This window comes from Syngnathus floridae, chromosome 2 (genome assembly GCF_059516105.1).
Source record: "Syngnathus floridae isolate MCC-2025c chromosome 2, RoL_Sflo_1.0, whole genome shotgun sequence".
Taxonomy (NCBI): domain Eukaryota; kingdom Metazoa; phylum Chordata; class Actinopteri; order Syngnathiformes; family Syngnathidae; genus Syngnathus; species Syngnathus floridae.
Genome location: NC_142414.1, coordinates 5796930 through 5819780, shown reverse-complemented (window position 1 = coordinate 5819780; position 22851 = coordinate 5796930). Strand labels below are relative to the sequence as shown.

The 22851-nt window shown below is 41.7% G+C and overlaps 1 protein-coding gene across 3 annotated transcripts in view; it reads right to left on the bottom strand.

Annotated features, from left to right (window-relative positions):
• Positions 1 to 11125, bottom strand: part of creb3l1 (cAMP responsive element binding protein 3-like 1) — a 37039-nt gene extending 25914 nt beyond the window's left edge. The window contains exons 1-3 of one of the 3 annotated variants that reach the window (XM_088369102.1): positions 10772 to 11120; positions 3583 to 3663; positions 369 to 501 (exon numbers count right to left, since the gene is read on the bottom strand). In XM_088369102.1, the coding sequence (XP_088225228.1) occupies positions 369 to 501; positions 3583 to 3624 (175 nt within the window). In that variant the 5' untranslated portion in view covers positions 3625 to 3663; positions 10772 to 11120. Of the gene's footprint in view, positions 1 to 368; positions 502 to 3582; positions 3664 to 10771 lie in introns of all 3 variants that reach the window. The other 2 variants (XM_088369103.1, XM_088369101.1) reach the window with 2 other exon arrangements.
• Positions 11126 to 22851: the final 11726 nt, after the last annotated feature.

Below are 22851 nucleotides of genomic sequence, written 5' to 3'. Positions count from 1 at the left end.
AGTGAGGAAGGCGGTGAGCTGAACGTTTTTTGTTGGGGGGGGAACTCGATACTGTTGGTCTCAATGCCAAAATGGCTTTGAAATGCAACCCAATTGAGGGTTTGGGGTTACTAACTGTGCAGATGTTGACTGAGAGGTCAAGCAACCTGCCAATGTACAAAATGCCAAGGAAATGAAAAGACCATTGAAGAAAATATTATTGGGGCTGTAGAGTGTTTCTTGGCTTTCAACCACATGAAAGCACATCTTCAGCAATAAGTGAGAGGTCATTGAAAGCATCATTCATATTGTGGAAGTAGGCGTTTGCCCTTTTTGCATTATAGCAGTATCAAAAAGGTTTCATGACTTAAGTTAAAGGTGATCCTAACCTGGACTGCTGTCTATGTCCATGTGGAGGAAAGAATTTCTGTCTGCCAGAAGGGGGCGCTCTAACAAGTGGTCTTCAAAGAAACTGCTGAATAATTCACTGCTGAAGTCGTCCATCTGGTCACCTGAGAAAGGCTGCAACACAAAAAGTTACAAATGGATTCAAGAAGGGAAATATTAAAAAAATAAGATTATTCTTAATAATTATTTCATGGTGGATAAGTTGGTCTTTCTTCAGAAACAGGTTTTTTTATGATTTATCAAACTAAAAGAGGTAAAGACCCAATGATTGTCACACACACATCTGGGTGTGGAGAAATTTGTCTTTGCATTTAACCCATCCCCGAAGGGAGCAGTGAGCAGCAGCGGAGCCGCGCCCGGGAAATTTTGTAGTTGTAATTCCTCAAAAGTTTGAGCTTACACTCATTGTATCTATCTATATTTTTTACACATCACACAGAGAACACAATCACACACATGCAGGTATGCAAAGAGAGATGTCAGAATGAAAAAGGGGCACAAACGGCGCAACACATCTTGACCTCAGTCTGAGGGTTCAGGGCCTCGCTCAAGTGACCATTGACTGAGGTCAGGGAGCATATGACCCAAAAACTAGTTGCCAGTATTTTTATTTATTGTCCACAGCAGGACTTGGACAGTAGCCATCTGGTTCAGAAGTCAAACAGGAAACTACCTGAAAAAATTATGAGGTAGACTTCAAGTCATTTGTGCACTGTCAAGCAAAATATTTTACTGACCAATCTAATGTGTTGAAAATGGCTTGCTCAATAAATGTGCACTTTTTTCTGAAAACTGATGGTTTTGGAGCTGTAGAATTCACCGCTACACACTGTACATAGATACGCAGATTGGGTCCGGCCTCTGTTTTGCAAGAGGGTTAGCAACCTTTTTTTTCATAAATTTGACAGTCTGTGTCTTATCTACAGTTGGAGATATTTTACAGCAGTTTTGATGCAATGTCAGAAGATGTAAGTTGTGTACTTGTCATCCAGCTTTGATCTAGAAGGAAAATCCAATTTGCTTTTTGTGAGTTGACCTTAAGTATGATCTTATATTTTGCTCCCTTTGAACTTGATAGTTTACCTGTAAAGATCCTAGATCCTTGACATTTATTCATATTAAATCAAACATTTTTCAAAACGTTTCATCCTTTCATTACTCGCTGTGCATAAACAAGAATGGATTTGAAGACATTTAGAAAAGTCCAAACAGCCGTGGGTGACCCAATTGTCACCTCCACTGCGCTGATGTCATTATGTACGACACATGTTGATCCTGAACTCAGATGAGTCACTGAGCTGAGATGTTCTGGAAGCCTGGGACAGTGCGGTGCTCGGACTTCATGTTGATGTGAGTGATGTAGGAAGACCGAGTTCAGTGTTTAATGCCAGGAAACAAGTGTGAGCTCATGTGCAAAAAGTAATTGTCGTTGAGTTGCACGTTAAATCACTTCACAAACATGAATTTAAGAAGCTAATATGAATTATTATTTAAATATGAACTATGGTCTCGCTCTGCTCAAACGGGTAGTTCGTAAACACAAAGTAGCTCTGCAGGTCCATTCCAGGGTCTGTATCCATCCATCAAATTTAAATGGCGATACATTAAATCTAATTGATTTAAGTGCGTAGGAACTGTGTAGAAGCCTGCCATGTGGTTTTAATCTCAAAATGCCATCATGTATTGCGTTGGCTTGTCTTTGCATTGGAGGTCTGGGATTCAGGCGGGGGATGGATGGATGGATGGATGGATGGATGGATGGATGGATGGATGGATGGATGGATGGATGGATGGATGGATGGATGGATGGATGGATGGATGGATGGATGGATGGATGGATGGATGGATGGATGGATGGATGGATGGATGGATGGATATTGTACTTTAGTTTCATAAGACTCTCTAGGGCAGGGGTGGCCAACCAGTCAGATACCAAGCGCCACTAAGAGCACGCACGCACGCACACACACACACACGCACACCTCTGCTCAGCCAAATTTATTGTGTGATATTATCATGTCACGCACCAACATGATAATGACAGAAATTGAGTCTTACAGTACCACAGGCCAGTCATTTCAACAATGAACATTGTGCACTGTCTCACACACACAAACTATCAGTTCAACAAAGTCCACAAACAAAAACAATAACTTACAATGGCGTTTTTTCACTTAATATGCATGTTGCTTAGTGCGACTTCTGGCATTCCTTGCCTTGAACAATCCTCTTCAAATCTGGCTTGTATTCCGTTGTTGCTACTTGAAGCAATTCTTTTTGTTGGATGTCTGATACTATTCGTTTTAGTTTGTCCTTTTCAGGAGACAAGATTTCAACACCGTCACTGAGGCATTTTTTAACGAACTCCCCTTCATTTTAAGGCTTTTTAGCCCGTGCAATGTTCCAAGCCAGTTGATGCGATGCAAGCGTGACAGTCTCTGAGTGCTTTGTAATTTTTGGGACAAACTGTACCTGTTTTTCTGCCTGACTTTTCAGTCCCTTCTGGAAAGTCCTTATCGATATTAGCATGGAAGTGAGCTGAAGTGGAGCTGAAGATTTGAAGCTTTGAAATGCGCTAATGACGTCTGACATATCAGGCAGAATGACTTGCCATTGCGTTCAACAAAATCTCCATATTTTCGTTTAGCTGTGTATTTTCTCCCTGCCATTTTGAGAGCGAAATTGACACTATTTGTTTCCTCTAATGGGTTTGCCCCTCCTCCTTTGCGGAATTTCACCTCATGTGCATACGCGTTTGACAGAAATACCATATTGAACTCAAGCAAAGCAACACGCACAAAAAAAAAACACAAACCCAAATGTTGATATGAACGTAAAGGAGCCAAATGAAACCAGGCAAAGAGCCGCATGCGGCTCGCGAGCCACGGGTTGGCCACCCCTGCTCTAGGGGATTACCTCCAAAAGGTTTTTTCTTTTTCACAGTAGACAGTGATTGCAATGAGGAACACAGTGATTGCAATGAGGAACCAGGAAGTCAACTTATTGCAATATTATGATGAGTAAGATTGTCTCCTTTTCTGTTCGCTTGCACCCGGGACTTCCAGATGGAAAGAACAGAAGATGAAGTACAGATGGTGGACAATTCTGGATGAGAGCAGCACGAAACATCTAGTAGTTCCCAATGCTAGTAAAAGTAGCCAAAATTTGCCCGCCCATGATTTAGGAAAGACTCACCCCGCTCTGCTGCCATGAACAACATTTCAAGTCTTCTCTCATACGATCCACTGCTCATTTAAATACAGGAAAAACCCTGCACTGTGTGAGAGGAACAGAAAATAGAGTATGTAATCATATACATACCTACAGTATCTATTGAAAGCAAGAAAGGGTCATAAATCACTCATAGCGGCGCCGTACACTATAACTAAGTTTAGTACGAGAAACATAGTGCGGCATGTGTTTAATCTTTAGATTCAAGATTCAAGATTCAAGATTCAAGAGTTTTTTATTCGCCATGTTTGAGCGTGCCAAACAAGGAATTTGACTTCGGTAAATCACAGCCTCTGTTCAACATTTAGGTTGAACAGAGGCTGTGATTTAGAGAAAGCAAGTGATTTAATCTTTCTAATTTCCCGGTTCATTGTCATCGCCTCATCAACCTGAGAAGAAGACTCATGTCCAAGTCTTGACAGACATCGAAAGTTTAAACATCTCCTATCTGTCTTTGCTTTGTCATATTGCAGACCTCAGTCTGTTTTGCATAACAGTCCAACGTGATCATTATAATTTTGGGAAGTTCCCAATATGCCTCTGTGATCCAGAGTGATTTCTCTGTGTCTGTTATGTCAACCACAAGAACCATACAAATACAAACAGAGAGGTTAATTCTAACATCAGGACAAACACATGTTGCGAGAACAACATGTCGTCAGATTGGACCTTTCATTTACTTCACACAGAGCTCCATGCTGGGAAATGCTTTGACTCTTACAGCTTACACTCATGGTTGTGTGTCATTAGCGAGGAAGAAACGGCACTGCTAGGAAGAGCTGATTATGCGTATGCTTAGCTATAATTATGAATGCAACGAGTGTGGTTAGGCCTATAATTAACAAGGTTTTGTCTCAAACTGTCTTTAACACCAGGTTGAATTAAGTAGTTTATTAAAATCAATTCAAAATTCTTGCACCCCACAGGGGACAAGAGTAGCCCTGTTGCACCATAATATAAAAGCCACCTAGAGAATAGCAAAGCAAGCATAACTTAAACTTTGACAAACCACAACAACACACTGCACATAATAGTGATCTCCTCCTCCAAAGCAAATGCCTTTTGTAGTATAAATCCTGACCTGTGGGGGCAGCACTCCGCCACAGGGCCTCCAGGCGGCTGCAAAATGCAAAATGACAAAAGTCTCAAATGCAAAATGAAGTACATGAACTTCTTCTAACTTTTAGCTTCTCTTGTTACTATGTGGCAGTGGCAAACCATTGTTCAAACCTTGTAAGATATGTGATACAAACCTTTATTGGCGTCTGAAAGCAGCGCCATCTTGAGGTCGCTCTATGTCACAATCAGGGAGTCTGTGGATCAGCCAAACTCTTGTGTTGGCATGTTTGTCAGTTGCTGATTGTCAACCCAGACTATCTTCCGAGCATAAAAGGAAATCCCTCAGACAGAATGGCTACACGTTCGCATGGACATTTCTTTAATTCAGGCAGAGTTTCAACGATCCAATGCACTGTTTCATGGACACTAAAAATATTGATCCAATTAGGACTTGCGTGTTCAAGTATCACACTTTTGATCAGAACAAATAATAATAATAATAAATTATTACAGAGGCGGCTCGGTGGCGCACTGGGTAGCACGTCCGCCTCACAGGAGGGTGCGGGTTCGATTCCACCTCCGGCAAGTTTGCATGTTCTCCCCGGGCCCGTGTGGGTTTTTTTCCGGGCACTCCGGTTTCCTCCCACATCCTAAAAACATGCTTGGTAGGCCGATTGAGCACACCAAATTCTCCCTAGGTGTGAGTGCAAATGTTTTTTTTGTCTCTGTGTACCCTGCGATTGGCTGGCAACCGGTTCAGGGTGTCCCCCGCCTACTGCCCGTTGACGGCTGGTCATAGGCTCCAGCACACCCGCGACCCCCGTGGGGACTAAGCGGTTCAGAAAATGGATGGATGGAATTATTACAGAAATAAGACTAGCAATAAAAACACACAAGAAAGCAGAATAAAGGATAAAAGCATGAAAGCACAGAGGCGAAAAGAAAACACCTATGAGGAGCCGGGGAAAGCTTTTCTAAACAGAAACGTTTTAAGCCCCTTTTTAAAAGTGTCCACAGACTGGGTTTGACGTAGGCGCGCAGAGAGAGAGCTCCAGATGTGGGGGGCAGTGGCGCCGAAAGCTCAGTTTCCCATGGTGCGGAGTCGTGTACGGGGCAGATGGAGCTTTGTGACCGAAGGTTACGGGTGGATGAGTGAGGGGTAAAGAGGTCTTTGAGGTATTGAGGGGTGTTACTGTAGATGCAGAGGTGGGTAATGAGGGCGATCTTGGAATGAATTCTTGATGTTATGGGAAGCCAGTGTAGGTGCTGAAGAATGGGAGTGATATGGTCATGTTTGTGGGTTTTCATCAGAGTTAGGACGGCACAGTTCTGAATGAATTGGAGTTTCTGGAGGTGTTTGTTGAGGATACCGATGAGCAGGCTGTTACAGTAGTCCAGCCTGGAGGAGATTAGGGCGTGGACGAGCTTGTCTGCATCGGAGAAGGTGAAGAAGGGGTGGAGTTTAGAAATGCTTTTGATGTGGAAAAAGCAGGTTTTGTACAGATGTTTGATGTGGTTGGTAAAGGTAAGTTGTGGGTCGAACGTCACCCCAAGGTTGATAACAGAGGTGAAGAGGGGGATATCTTGACCAGAGAAAGAGATGGTGGTTATGGGTGATGACTGGATCTGGTGAGTGGTGCCAATTTGTATGGCTTCAGTTTTGGAACTGTTCAGTTGAAGGAAGTTGTAACTCATCCATGCCCTAATCTCCTCCAGGCAGTTGGAAAGAGCTTGAGTGGGTGATGATGAGGGGACCGGAGTGGAGCGTGGATTGGGGTCAGTTCGGAGGTATAACTGGGTGTCATCGGCATAGCAGTGAAAAGACATGCCGTGACGGCTGATGACCTGACCCAGGGGGAGCATGTAAAGAATAAAAAGGACGGGTCCTAGGACAGATCCTTAAGGGACACCACACGTGACAGGGGCTGTATTTGATTTGGAGGAACCCAGGCTGACGTACTCTGTCCTGTCAGCGAGGTATGAGGTGAACCAGTCCGGTGTGGAGAGATGGAGACCAATGTTGGTGTGGAGATGGTTAAGAGTATATGGTGGTCGACGGTATCAAAGGCTGCTGAGAGATCAAGGAGGATGAGCAGGGAGGGGGATCTAGAATCGGCGGAGATGAGGTCATTGGTTACCCTCAGCAGTGATCACTTTGATATGCGCAGAATGACCAAATATGCCAGCAATAGTAGGCAAAGAAGCCATCGTGACTTCCCGTTCAACAAAAAACTTTTCAACGTCAGCCTTATTTTCAAATTCATAGATAATTATTTTTGATAAACTCATTTAGATATTTTAATTTTAAAATTGTTCGAATGCTCAGAATTTTAGCCTGTCATCAGTAAATATTCTTAGATTTCTGTAGTCCTCCATGAAAGCAGACTAATTATTTTTGTGGTTTTTTTTTCCCCCAAAATAAGACATCTGCAAGCACTGATCCCTGTGGGAACACAAGAAACCATACTATTATAGTATGGTATCTTGGCCCGTTATTAACTCCAGTTAGCAACCAAAGTTAAAAAGAAAGGCACTAGATACCGCTAGATGTAAATAAGGCCCCCAAAATACTCGATGACTCTGCCAGGTTCTTTCCTATTGGAGGCGCTTGTCTGACGTCATGGTGACGCTGCTCTCGAATAAAACAGTTTTCAATTTGAAACGCTATGTTGTGACGCGCGCTCACCACATACATTTTTTAGAGACATCAGCCTTAGATGACATTGATCTGAAGGGGAATCATGCTTTATGTGACGTCACATATGGGCTCATAAATAGTGAGCCTTATTTGGTAGACTTTGTTGCATATGATGATGATATTGTGACCATTTCAAATGAAACTGCAATTGTGCCATAGAGTCGAAGGGACAAGGCTGTGCTTCCTTGGATTTCAGGAGACTACAGTGATTTGGTTTAGCTCCATTTAGTTTCAATCGAGTTAATGTGGAGATATAAGTCAACTATAGTTCTTAGGAAAACGGGACACACAGTCCCACACGCACACGCACACGTGCGTGCGCGCACGCACACACACACACACACACACACACACACACACACACACACACACACACACATTCTCTCTCTCACGCACACACGCACACAAATACAGTATGTCTGCTCGCATTCCTTCTAGCAGCTGCGTGGCCAATCCGAAGTGAGCATGCAAATAAGATGGGTGTGTCTTTCTACAGCTGGAGTGCAGGGTTTGAATGGGGTGTAGCGCAGAAAAAAAAAGAAAAATAGAAAAAGGGAGAAATCACACTCGAACACAGCAAAGCTAGGGGTGACAATTCATTTTGTCACATTGCAGTTATGAGTCCCTTCAGAGGGCTGTTGTGCTTGAAAGTTTTGTTTCAAGTTGAAACCATAAAAACGTTTTGGGCAATGAAGTCAATGAATAATGACAATTTGGTAACAGAAACCAGCAATATTTCAACATGATTATAAGTGAAGACAATTAGCAATTTGGGCAGAGATTTTAGCACGAAACACGAGGCACATTTAGGTGGCCACATAAAATAATGTGGTGGGCCGGATCGGGCTTTGGATTTGGGTTTGATGCCAGTGACACAGTATAAAAACCATAGAAGAAATATGACAGGAAACTGCAAACTGAATATTTTAGATGTCAGGTTTGGGCCATTTGCTACTGATGCATATACATAAGCATCAGTGCAGAGTGCTGAATAAATTTATTCAACCGCTTTACACTGAAATTTGTGCTGACTGCTGAGCTTCTTTAAAAAGTGAGCAATTTATCATACATCATGCATTTTCTACCTCACTTCCTGCGAGCAGGACCTCAGTGGGCTGAAACCTAACCCAGCTGACTTGGGGCGAAAAACGGACCGCAACCCTCAATCCCAGCGACAGATGATCTTTCACACTCAGATTGTAACTGGTTGGGAACTGAACCCATGTTGATCAAACGGAATTAAGGCAAGTGACCTATGACACAAACATTCAACAAGTGGAATCAGTGTTGAATGAGGAAATGAAAAAAATAAAAATGTGGTTCGACTGGAACAAATTATCATTAAATGTAAGTAAGACCAAGTTTATGGTATTTGGCAAAGCGAACATAAAGATACGAATAGAAATAGATGGGACTGAAATTGAAAGAGTGCAGCAAAACAAATTTCTTGGGGTTATAATAGATGACAGGCTGAGTTGGAAGCCACACATCAAAAACATAAAGTCTAAAATTTCAAGAAGTATGGCAGTCATATACAAAGCAAAAGAATTACTGGATTATCATTCACTTCGTACACTTTATTGTTCTCTTGTCTTGCCCTATTTGCATTACTGTGCTGAGGTTTGGGGGAATACTTATAAAACTTCACTACAGCCACTTATCATTCCGCAGAAAAGAGCAATAAGGACTATTCATAAAGTCAACTACTTGGAACACACAAATCCACTTACTTATGTATTATTATTATTATTATTTATTTATGTATTTTTTCTGTTTGTTGGTTTATATTTAGTTTGTTTGTTGTATGGAGTTATATGTGGCACTTTAGAGTGTGATTTGTTTTGTTTTTTCTTTTTTGTTTTGGATGTTCGAAATAAAGATATCAATCAATCAATCAATCAATCAATCAATCAATCAATCAATCAATCAATCAATCAATCAATCAATCAACCACCAAAGACAACATTTGTGTCCAAGAATGTAAGAAATATTTAATCAAACAATAATGCTTTGGCTCACATGAAACTTGCCATTTTTGCTGAATCACACAAAACGCTATCTGTTGGCTAGAATGTGCACATTGTCAAATGCCACTCTTGCTTCTTTACTATTACAATATAATGAGCATGATAACATACTCAATTTGTCACATTGTAGAGCATCAGCTGTGATTAGGTGTATGATCTCACAGGGGAAGCAGATACTGGGTGCTGTTTTTATTTTTAAATGAAGGACAGTGGAAGACTGTTGCCTCATTGTAAGAGGTTACTGTGATCACATGTCTTCACACATGAACATTCAATGCATTTAAAACTCTAGAGCGTGTGTTTTTGTGAAAGGGAGTGTGACTGTTTAACCATCTTATGATTGACTGGCGATCGATTGGCCCCGTTCCACCTCCAGTCAGGACGAGAGCCGGTGACACTGACGCACTGTGACTAAAAAAGCCACTGCAAAAAAAGTGGAAATTATGGAGGACTAATTATATGAAAGTGTCTAGAGCTAAGGCACACCAACAAAATAAGATAATGTTAGTATGTGGATTTCATTCAATCATTTATCTGTATATATGCCATGAAATTGTTTTTGAAAAAAAAACTGACTTAATCACAATCATATATATTTCTATAGAAAAGCAACTGTGTCATGGTTTTGCAGAAAGATCATGTCACTGAATAACTGATGCAAGGTGCACACATACGAATAATCAGCTTTTGAGACCCATCCTCTCTTTCTGATTCAAGTTATTGAAGGTCTGATTATTGGATGACTATTAAAGATTGATTATCCTGTGATGTGGTGTGTTAAGAGTGTATTTCCCTTTCCCAATCTGCGGTTGATACTGACAATCACAAATATTAGACTTGTTTGGTGTTTAAATGACAAATCCTTATTTGCGTTATCAACACTGCTTTTGGCCTAGCAACAGATTCTATGATTGAACCACAATGACAGCTAACTAAAATCAAGCAGAAGCTGGCCTTTATTAGAGATATAGCGGAGAAAAAAGTTGTGTTGACAATAAACATGATGAGGAGGAAAGTTCTGCAAAGTATGCAGTCTACTTCTTGATTATTTCTCATATAACTATATGCTATATATAAATATAACTGCGTGTGTGTGCGCGTGTGTGTGCGTGCGTGCGTGCGTGTGTGTGAAGATTACTTAACTAGTCATGATGCACATGCACCCGCACGCACGCACGCTCACATGCACACGCAAGGTGAAAAGGCAACAGCACCGGATATCAATCAGGATCCATGACCCAAGGTCCGGATCCGGGTGGAACATCCAGCGGAGATGCGTTTATTAAATTAAAAGGCGGCTACCGGCAGACTGTCGGCGCAGCTCGTTGTGTCGGGGTCACGCAACAAGTGAGCGGCGTGTGTGACTCACCACATTAGTGAGAAAATCTCCGTCGTTGAGTTCTTCCAGGTCCAACAGGTTGGTGCCTCCGGGTGGGTCAAATTTGTCGGCCGTCAAAGTGTCTAAGATAGACTCCATCACGGTAGCGTATGGCCGCGCTCGTGCGGAACTAATTCATTTAAAAAAAAAAACCTTCCGAACGTCTGTCATGAGTACAGCTGCATTATCAGCGTCCGCGGAGGACGCGAGTCAGTTTCTGGACGGCGCTGGCGACAGTTGACATCTGTGCAGGCACGACCATCAGCCTCATTCAGCTGCGAGAGAACCAAACTCCGTCCTCGTCCTCCAAGCGCAGCGCAGTGTCTCTCACGTTCTGATGACTATGCAGCAAGCCCCGCCCAGGGGGCGTGATGCGGCGCACATACCCAGACAAAACTAAACAATGAAAGAACATATTAGTGTATTCAAGTCGTGACATACTTTCATCATGAAATATCATAAGGAACAAGAATTATAGCATACTTTATAAACCCTATTTCTTGTCCTGCTAAAATTAGCCTGTTTTTTAATGGGTGGCTCTGTCACGTGCTGTAAGTTAGATACACATACAGTCGGTGTCGGCATCATGGATTTCGTTACCATGGTAACTAGGGGCAAAGCAAGAGTTGACTGAGTGAAAAAGCTAATGCAAACTGAGAAACATATCCACACGTGTGCACAATTATTTTCACCACCTCGTCATTTCTATGCATATTTTACATACTGTGAATGCTTATTACATACAAGCACATCAGGTGTGTAGGCTGTGGCCAAAGGAGCTCAACACCAAGGCGTAAGTATTTATCAGGCAGCTTCTTTTCCTCAGGCGAAATAGGGCAACAAAAAAAGACCTTTATCTGACTCCAACAGGCAAAAAACAAAAGTCATTCAGAGGAGTGCAGCACTCTTGTAAAGGTATTGTAGATGTAAACATCTTAATATTGGGGCGAACAATCAAACATTGTATTGTAAAAGCAAGGACCATGTTGAGAACAACTTAGTTTAACAGTGTTTCATATCACATTGAGCATTAAATGTTGCCCACTCTGCATCCATTGCAGCCTGGCGGTCCTGGAAGGGGGTCCTCCCATCTGTGGTTACTTCTCAAGGTTTCTCATTTTTCCCCATGCAGTTTGGGTTTTTTGAGTTTTTCCTTGCCCTCCTGGGATGTCAAGAAGAATTGTCAACTGTAGGCATCTGAAGGTCTTTGAGACATGTTTGTGATTAAGGGCTATATAAATCAAATTGACTTGACTTTTAAAAACTGCTCGAGGGTTTAAAAGTTTATTTTGAGTCCAACTTCAACCAGAAAAGGTCTAACTCGTCTTTAATAATCCCAATGCATAACAGTACCCTACTTTCCTACCTTGCTGGTACCTGAGTCACAGTGGAGCTCAGTTATAGTTCCTTAATAAATAAAATCACCATCTATAACTGCAATTTATTTTTACTTGGGTTCACAGGATATCTCAGCAATAAAACAGCAAACTCCAAATATTCTTCAGAAAACCTGATAAATTTTCATTATCTGTTCCCTAAGGCAGATGGTGTGAAAGGTTGAAAAGAAAGCTTGAGAAAATCAGAAAATACGCAAAAGTCAATTCACTGGCTTGGCACCTGGCAACCCTCAGCCTTTGACATTCTCATGTATTTAATGAGCTTAACATTAAAGTGGGGTTAAGTGTGCATAAAAATCAGAATTTGAGAAGAAGGCAAATACTTTTCATGGTACCACAAGGCTGTCAGGTTCTGATTACAGAGTCCCAACACGACTAAATCTGTGTGTCCTAAAATGCTTTGAAAAAACTTGAGGCAGCCTGAGGCTCTGGACCCCACATTGGCATACAAGACTGTAATTTAGAAGAGTGAGAGGAGTTGGGCCTATTGTCAGTGTACACCTTTATTTGCATCACAATCCGTGAGAGGATCATTTACACGACACCTTTAGATTTTTGTGACATTTTATATTCACTACATTCAGTAGTTTGCTGGAATATGTCAGGTAAATTTAAACCTGTTTACACTGTCGCAGGCAAAGAAATCTTAGTATGAATAATTGAAACGGTATTGGTGTTTCCCTGGGATGAATTCTTACGTAGGTTACACATGTGAGCAGGTCCTCCCAGTATTGGTATTTAGCTCCGAGCACCCAAGTTCAATCTTGCGAACCCATTTTGGAATCTGTCTAAGCTTGCCAGTGGATTTGCTCCGTTTTTGTGACATCTGGGCCATTTTCAGAACTCTTTTCAACCCAACCATGGCCACTGCCTTGTCCATTGTTACATAATGATCTCATGCTCGTCAACCTACTTCCTTTATTGTGGTATTGTCATCCCATCTCTCTTTACCCCTGTTTTGATATAATTTTACAAAGTTGGAACACCCTAGCTATCTATGTTATGTTACAACACACAGCAACCTGCCAAGGGCACCACTGGCTTCTGTATTCAAGAGTCGTAGTCTGCCACAGAACCTGTAAACTTCATGTCACGTGACACCATATATTTTATGACATTTACAAACATTTTCCACCCATTGAAAATATGAAGTTAATGTTTGTTAGCATGAATAACTGTTAACCATGAAGAAAAAATCAGTTCTGAGCATCTTGACTCTTTTCCTCTCTGCCATCACAATGGAGGTTCCCATGATGGCCATTCATGAGCAGCAAGTCCGCAGAAGGCTTTACGTAGTAATGCACTATGACTCATCGTCTATTCTGAGCTAAAAGACTTTGTTAACTTGCCACTTGACCTTTTATCTCCAAGGTAACCACTGTGATGTCATTAACCCTCCTCATCAACATGACCGTCATTCACTCCACGGCTTTTAAGAGACACAAGCGTAGTCATGTGGGGTAGACACTCATGATGGTGAATATTGATTTATGCTTAACCCTCAAACAAGAATGGCAAAGAGAACAAAAATAAATGAATTAAACATGTTGTCGACTGTCTTCTCCTATTTTTTTCAGTCTCTTTTCGTTTTCCTCAGTGTCACATTACTCGAATGTCAGTCCGTGTAACAATTGCCTGTTTTGGGAGATAAATCAATGAGGCGAGTGAGACTTTAAATAGCATCAGACGTCGCCATCTATTGGAGTTGAAGCGCATTACCCGGCGTTTCACCGTCTGCGCTTGTGCTGAATTTTCCGGCGACGAGCTGCACTTATTTTCGTGGTGGGGGTCGGTGCCTTTCCCATTGACTATAGTCAATGAAATATTAATTGATATGTCCTACATAAAAAGTATGTCTATGATTATATCGCAACTTAGTAGTTTTGTTCTCTATTAAAACAGCCCCCATTTTTTAAATATTGTATGAATATTTTTCCTTTTTTTAAAAAAAAAAACGTGATATGATTAAAAACATTGCACATTCATGTTTGTGATGGTTGGATAATGTTTGAAAAATACATTTATTTAGATTCAATTATCATTTTGGTTCATTTTAACATGAAAAGATGTATTTATACAATGGTAAGATCGCAGGTTAAAGGTATTAAAGGGAACCTTATTTAACATTGAATAGACGTCCATTAACGGTCATTTGAACCTCTATGCTTAGACAAGTCTAAACATAGACATCTTTTATACGTCTATGCTTAAACTCGTCTAAACGTAGAAATTAGATGTTCCATTATATGTCTATGCTCAGACGCGTCTAAATGTATGCTTAGACGGCTAAGCATAGATGTCTAAGAAACATTTATTCTTAGACGACTTTTAGACTGATTTTAGCCTAGAAGTCTAGGCACCATATACATAGATGTCTAATAGATGTCTATTAGCCCGGAAAATGCTCAGTGGGTTTTCACATTTGAAATTTTAAGACCCAGATTAAGACTCACTTTGACCTGAGTTCGTTCAGTCAAAGTCAAAGCGTGACTATCGAGATCTGAACCAATCTGGACAGGTTTCATCCATGCACGGTGTAATCCAAAATCCGGCCCGCGGGCCAAATCCGGCCCCTGGTCAGATTTGATACGGCCCGCAGCTTCGGTTTTATAATGTATTATTTGTGGCCCGCCTGCACTGTCAAACTGAATAATAATAAAAAAATAAAAAAATCATGAAACTTGAAATTGTAATTCCTCTTTTTACCAAAGGGTGGCAGCACCACTTTAATAATATCAGTCTGCATCCGTGCCGCGAACACCTTTCCGCTCATTTCTGCCACAGCGACTGCAAAGAAAACGAGGAAAATTGACATTGAGGGCCGTCACTTTCAAGAGAGATGGGAATTACAATACTTTTTCACTGAAAATCAAGGCAATTGTGTTTGTCTAATTTGTAAAGAGACGGTTGCCTTGTTTAAGGTTTTCAACCTAAAGAGACACTACCAGACTAAACATGCTAACACATACGACAAGCTAAGAGGGAGTGACCGCACTGATAAAGTGAAGCAGCTCCAAGCTGAACTGGCATCACAACAGCGATTCATCACGCAGGGCTGTGAGTCAAAAGTAAAGCAAGCTATGAAGTGGCCATGTTAATACTGTTGCTGTTAGGAACCTGTAGACGTGACACAAACTATTACTTTCTGAAAGATGTTGTAAATGACAAGAGCAAATTTACTAAAGCAAGCTACGAAGTGGCCATGTTGACTGTTGATGTTATGAACCTGTGACACAAACGATTAGTTTCTGAAAGATATTGTCACGACTCGTCCCCGGTTGGGTTATTATGTTTGTTACCATGGTTTCTGTTCGCGTCGCCCCTCCCCTCCTGTGTTACCTCAATCAATGTAACCACAGTCACCTGCCTCTTGTGCCCTGTCTTGTATTTAAGTCCTGACTGCCTAATTCCCCTGTTGGTTCGTTGATGTCTTGATGTCGTTCTAGTTTCTTTTGGTTCCTGTCTTTACCAGTTCTGTTTTGATTAGCCAGTCTGCCGGTTTGTCTGTTAAGTTATGTCAGTTTGCCGGTTTGGTTAGTTTCTTCCTCTTATCCTCTCTTCCAACTACCTTTTCCCTTCAATAAACCCTGGTCCAAGCTGTATTTGGTTGCCCTGCTCGATTCCGATCCATGACAGATATTATAAATGACGAGAAAAATTCACTTGTTTAAAGTTTTAATAATAACAGACAACTTTGCATTACTTATAACTCCTGTTTAAAATGTTCATGAGGCAAAAACAATTTTAAACTAATGTAAATTTAAGGTATTTCATACAGTTTATTCAACGTTATCTGACTCTTCTGATATGAATGAAAGGCAGAATTTGTGTTTTTAGAGTTGTTCACATCTGCCTGAGTGGCTTATATTTGGTTATTTCGTCATTTGAAAAATAAAGACAATTGTGACAATGAAAGTTGTTTTACAACAGTGTGCATTTGCATTAATATTTTGTGGTTAAAAAATGTCTGAAAAAACTATTGGCCCCTGGGCCCTTTCACTTTATCAAATGTGGCCCTCCTTGCAAAAGGTTTGGACACCCCTGGTGTAATGGATAAGGTAGTATAGCTGAATGCAGAGCGACACAGACTTTATTGCGACTTTATTTACAGCTACTCATGGGAGGCTCCTCCAGCTGCTCCCGCTGCCACTGCTGCGCCCACTTGCCGATTCTTGTGCGTTCTTCCTCACCTCTCTGCTTCAGTGTGCGGCCCAGTCAGTGCCAACATGGCGTCCCACTGGAGATTTTGCACAAACTCACTCAATTTCCACTTGGATTAAATGACGGGAAAGGGGCATTTTGCCAGCTCCATTAGCTCCCAAAGTAAAATGTGGCCGACTAAGTGCTTGGCGGCCTCGGTGCTTGACTTGATTTGAATTCTGCTGCATCGCAAGTGTTGTAAATACCGTAATTTTCAGACTATAAACTGCACCAGCTAAAATTCAGGGATAGTTTAGTTTTTTCGGATATAAACCGCACCGGACTATAAGCTGCACGTGCGCATGAGTTATTTACAAAGAAAGACAGTACACAGAAAGCCTTTTTAAAGTTTTAATAACATACTTTAACATGTCTTTCTAAACGCTGCCTGTGACGCAGCAGTAGTACCGCAGCAACACGGAAGTGTGCACGCAAGTTATTTACAAAGAAAGACGGTACACAGAAAGCCTTTTTGAAGTTTTAATAACATACCTTAACATTTCTTTCCAAACACTGCCTGTGACGCGGCAGTGATACCGCAGCACCCCGGAAGTAACACAGCGCTAATAGGGCTGGATTAAAAAAAACATACCGGTAAAAGTCACTGAGACACGGCGGTAACACAGCAGCAACACGGTAGCACAGCACTAACAGGGCTGGTTAAAAAAACATACCAGTAAAAGTATAAAAAGAGCCAGTAAAAGAGCCGTCTTCATCTTCCTCCTGTGCACTGAAACCATCGAAGTCTTCCTCATCAGTGTCCAATTGGAATAGCGTTAGATATCATTTGCCACACACTTTCTCAGTCTCTCTTTCATCGTCGCTTTTATGCATTTCTTCTAGCATTTTTTATGATGAGGGTCTGTTCATGCTTATTTTAAGTCATGCACGACGTGCTAAGTTACATTAAACTAACGAGCTACACGTATAGCTCCAGTCATCAACAATGGGCCAAATTGACTGCCTTTAACTTAAAAGCGGTATAATATGCATTTCTTTCCCCCCTCATAATGACGGTTTGTGTGTAAAAGCTTCCTTTCACTAATGTCCGTCCTGATCTCGTTCTGTCTCTTCTTTGTGTGAATTATACGGCACTATTTGCCTGACGGATGGACAGGCGATCAACACACCATTTTTCTCCCCAGTGACCGTGTCACATATCCCTCCGCCCAGCAAAGCGGTGCTGCGCAACAGCGGTCCACAGCCTTTTTACGAGTGTATAAAAGTGATCAAGTCATCACAAAAACCACGGAAAAAATCCTATATAAGCCGCACCGGACTGTAAGGCGAAGGGTTCAAAGTTTGAGAAAAAAGTCACGGCTTATAGTCCGAAATCTACGGTAATACACAAATGTTCCCATTTGAATGCAGACAGGTTCCTTCTTTTATTAGAAAGTTGCTTTTTGCTGTACATTTTGGGGAAAAACAAGATAAAAGAGAAAGGAAGCCATGCTGGAAAATCAAAGACACGGCTAACGTTTGCTCTCGGGCAGCGCAGAAGCCGGCGAGGTGAGGTGAGGCAAAGCCTGCGAGGTGGGGCTGCCAGCGCTCACCACACGGATGTCTCTCTTATGCAAACGTACGGAAGGTCATCCGTGCAGAGCATGTCCGCCCAACATCCATCTGGAAAAAATTGGTATTGAAATGCGGCAGCCGGCAGCAACCCAGCCTCATCTCACCCCAATGCTATTTTTGTGACTCACCGCTTTGATTGATCTGGACGCAGTCGCCGGTGCCTTCGGGCTCTGAGCCGGTGAAAGCTAGGAAATCTTCCAGTGTGCCGTCGGTCCAAATGAAGTCGTTGTCTTGCTGGAAAACAGCACATTGTGTAGGTTTTGCACACCAATTGACCATGCGCTATGCATTTGTTGTTCTGAGTTTGTGGGTTTGAATCTGGTCTCTGGCCTTCCTGTGTGGGCTTTGCACCTCCTTGCCATGCTCCTCTGGATTCCTCCCACCTTTGAAAAACATTCATGGCGAGCTATTCTCCATCATCGCCAGGTGAGAATGCAAATGCTCTGCTTGGCTAGCGGGTCAGTATGTACCCCGCCTCTCCAGCCGTCAGAAAAGGGACGACTGGATGGCCTCCAAGTTTAGTACAAGACAAAGTCTGAAGGACAAATTCCTTTTCCATGGGGCACACTTGTCATGAATCTGTGAGAATGAGCTCACATTAATTGCATCATGGAGTCCAATTCAGGCGTCTTCCGGGCTGTCGTCTGCTAGAATCAGTTGTTGAATGAAAAAATTCTCCAGGGCGTTGTGGATGGACACCAGGTTCCCACCCAGAATGTTGCAGATGCTCTGTTGGGAAGGAAGGAAAGCGACTTAATTAAGCCTAAACCTCGAGCCCACATGAGAAATTCGAAAAAAAAAAAAAACGACAGAACATGCTTTCAGGAATTGTAAAAAGCTAAATTGTGAATTTAAGATTTTGCAATGCTGCATTTAATAGGAATAATTGATTGGTTGTGTTATAAGATTATACAAAATTCTAAATGCAAGCTAAATCTGAGAGATTGAGTTCTTCAAATTTAAAAACAAAGAAAAAATTCTGATTAATTTGCCAGTTGTTTGTTTTAGTTAAGTTTTTTTTGAATTGGTGGATTGTTCTACCAGGAACCTTGAGTTGAAAATGATATATGAATGTTGTGTGGTGAGCTTGGTTGAATTGGGACCAATGTGATAGGAAGACTCCTTTTTGGAGACTGTGTGAGATGCATATGATGAGCATTGATGAATGATTGCCTGAATGAAAGGTTGAATGGTTGAAGTCGTTGGCGACTACTGTAGAAAATTAGTAGAGCGACTTTGATGAAAGATTGATTTTGAGCAGGTTGAATGCTAAAAAGAAAACGTAGCTTTTGGATTGATAATTAACTAGAGAAAAAACTGGAGAACCAGTAACACATGTAGAAGATGTGTGAACTGAGAAATTGAGAAGCGTTTTGGAAAGAAAGTCAAATTAAATGATGATGGAATCGTATGTAGTAAAGAACACATTCTCCCAAAAACTTTGTCAAGGTGTGAGGCATGGGCGTTGTCAAGCCTCAAAAGGAGTGAGTGAGTAGGACAGATAGTGGAAGATAGTAATAATACAACACTTTATGACAATGAATTTTCGAATACATTTGGTGTTATACTGTGGTAAATCTTTTGTTCTGGTATCATGCAATGTATATCTCACTAGTAAGCATAAGTGTGACTGAGTCATGTTTTGGGTCAGGTTCGTGAGGAATTGTTTGGGCCTTGGTCCATGAACGTAGACTAATTGGCACGAGATACATCTGGTTTCCATTAACAACTGACAAGATATGCACCGTGTAGAGTTGGGGAGGCTGACTGTGGGGTCATAGATCGTCCAGCAGCCCCGTGTGCGCCCACCCAAGTGAGGAAAGGAGTGCTTTCTCGTAAATAATGAGGAGATACGTATTGGGAGTAATCTGTTGGTCCTTTCTTTAAGACCCTTTAAATGGTTTTCTGGTGTAGATAGTTTAGCAACACGAGAGATTTAGCGGTTCAAAAGAAAGACAGTTAAAAGAAAACATTTTTGATTTGGACAATTGCAGGCTAACAGGAGCATGAGAACGATAAGAACTACGAAGTGGGATCTAATTTGATTGGGGAGATTGAGAATTCACAGCACCATACTCTAAGTCACATTTTTGAGCAAGCATGACAATAACATGTGAGAGGTCAAGACATACAGATCAGGGCTTGATGTGGAACGCAGACCTCGATGAGTTGATTTTCAATAATGATACTGAAGACAACATACTGTCCGATTAAATTGGAACTATAGATAAAATGTAGCTCAAAAATAGGATGAGTTGCAGGATTTACGATATAAAAACGAGACCGCTGTTATTAGGAGAATTTGAAGTTTGGTAAACAAACGTTACCAGCAAATTGATGGAAGCAGCTACATTTGGAGATAGTCTTACAAGTTTGATGTCCCAGCCTGTCATTCTCAGTGTCAGGGTCCCTGAAACCCAATCCGAGACTTTGCCTGCAGCCGTGAACAACTACAAAATGGTGCCTGGCTCTGAAGCATCTTTGACCTTTGGCGAAGGACAAGAAAAGACTGGTGTTGTGCTTGGAGGGGGACAAGTACACTCCGGAGGACAGACAACATCCTCGGGGACGAGAAAAGACAGTGAGAAGCGGAGGAACTCACAATGATGAAAATTTACTCATTTGAACAATGGACTCATTCCAGAGTGATGGATGGGGTCGCTCTGAAGCAACAACAAAAGACCACCAACTTGAGAGGGTGAAGTACGGCAAAAATATATGGACTTGGAGTGTCCGACGACCAAATCGCACTCCTTGCTACGGCGTTACCAAATTTGGTGGAGCTTGGTTCAAAGTGGAAGGGAGGTTCATTGTGCACTGAGTTTGACAGAACTGAGGAGATTTGATAAAAAAAAAAAAAACATTGAAAAATACGTACGGCTACAAAGAAAAGCATTATAATCAGAGATTGAACGGATTTGGATAAAACAAATAGGCTAAAACGGTAGGAAACAAGAGCAAGATCTGATATTTTGGCTCATCAAGCTTAAGACGTAGAGGTCGAGTTATATAAATTTTAGAACAGGACATTTGGCAGTCAGGAGGAAGCTAGGTTGCTCAATGTACCTACTGTTAGGCTACGGATTTTAGTTATTGACCTGACTCCAAATTGCGATCAACACTGTTGGATTCTGTCCATAATTTAGGGAGCGCGTTATCTGCGCCTCACGGCAAAAGCCTTTGCCAATCACCTGTTATTCAATTTACTCACTGCGTGCTCGTTTGATTTCTTCAGATTTAGGAAAATGCAAAGACACTGAAGCAGAAATTAGACTTAGACAGCTTGGTTGAGTTCAATCACAATTCTTGTTCAAAAAGCTCTGTTTTCAGGAAAGTGCAATACAGCGCTGGGCCCTTCAAGAGCGGAAAGTCTCCATTCAGAAAAGGCAAAGTCCAAGGTTGTTAGATCAGTTTTATATTCAGTAGCACATTGTGGGCTGGGATTGATGGGCGATGAGTCTTCGGGGTGGGGCAAGTTCGAAGGAGAGTCTGCTTCCATGGGAGTGGTGCTGGTTATGGGCGATTCGGTGTGTTGGTGGGGGGCTGTTGGTGTCTGTGTGTGGAGGGGGCTGTTGTCTTCCATCCCGTCTCTCGGCCTTGGCGATCATCTTTGGCCGAGTTCTCGGGTGGCTCCTTCTGGCACCCACTGGTTTTATCTCCACGTGACCTTCCTGTGAACATTCTTCTCCAATCTTGGACATACACTGTCGTACCGCATTCAACCGTATCTTTGCTTTGTTAGGCAAACTATTTCCCTCTGTGCAGAGCGTTCAGTAGTAATCAAAAACTGGCGTCTAGCATTAGTCAAAACATAAGATACAATCAAGTACTGAACGGTCAAGACGACTCTGGCCGTGTCCATGATTCAGAGAAAAAACATCAGGCATGCATTCCACAGTTCCTTAAGGGTCATTAAGGTATTTAGGCAATATATCAAAAGTCATTTGTTATTTCAAAGTCCTCAGAAATATATATATCAGATCATAAAGTTATAAAAACCTTTCTCATCACCACTTATCAAAAATGTCTAGTTATGTCTTCTTTATTGATTTGGTGTGTAGGTATAATTATATGCTTCAAATGTTTCTTTTATTTATTTAATATGTGAATATACTTGTCTGCTTATGTACTTTATTCAATGAGGTTTGAGCATATCTGTTTTTGTAGCGAGGCAGGACTTTTTGTATTTCGACCTCATTCCTTCACTCCCTCTGTTGACCTCAGTTTTACTGAGGTCACCAAAATCGTTGATGCCACCAGGGTCCCTCTGTTGGCACACCACGTCCCTCTGTGGAGCCGCTACAAGTCCCTCTGCGGGGCCGCCAATGAGTGAGAAAAATAAATATAGATAAAATTCATACCCAGACATTTGTAAAAGATGGAGAGTGGAAAGGCAATTGGCCTAGACGACATTCCAGTGACAGCATGGAACTGTCAAGGAGAGATGGCAGGGGAGATTTTTAAAAAGCGAGAAGTTCCCCGGAAAGGTGTTGACTTCTATTTCTTAATTCAGACCACGGCGATGCGCAAAACTGTAGTAGCTACAGAGGTGTTGTTATGTTGATTAAGCAAAGCATGAAGTTATCGGAAAGAATGTTAGAAGCTAGGCTTGGAAATCTACTGGCCAAAATAATGGAGAGTGTGGCAGAGACAAAGATAGGACATGCAGATGGTTGGTGGTACAGAAAGATATGGAAACGATCGCTTTGCAGTCGCGGCCCCTAACAGGAGCAGCCGAAAGAAGTGGAAGATGAGAAAGAAAATGTGAAAGAGAAATACATAAACAAATAACGAATTACATACGTAAAACAACGAAATACATACATACATATATAGTACATACATATAGACAGACAGACATCGAACAATTGCCCATTCGGCCACTCAGCCCTTCAGTCA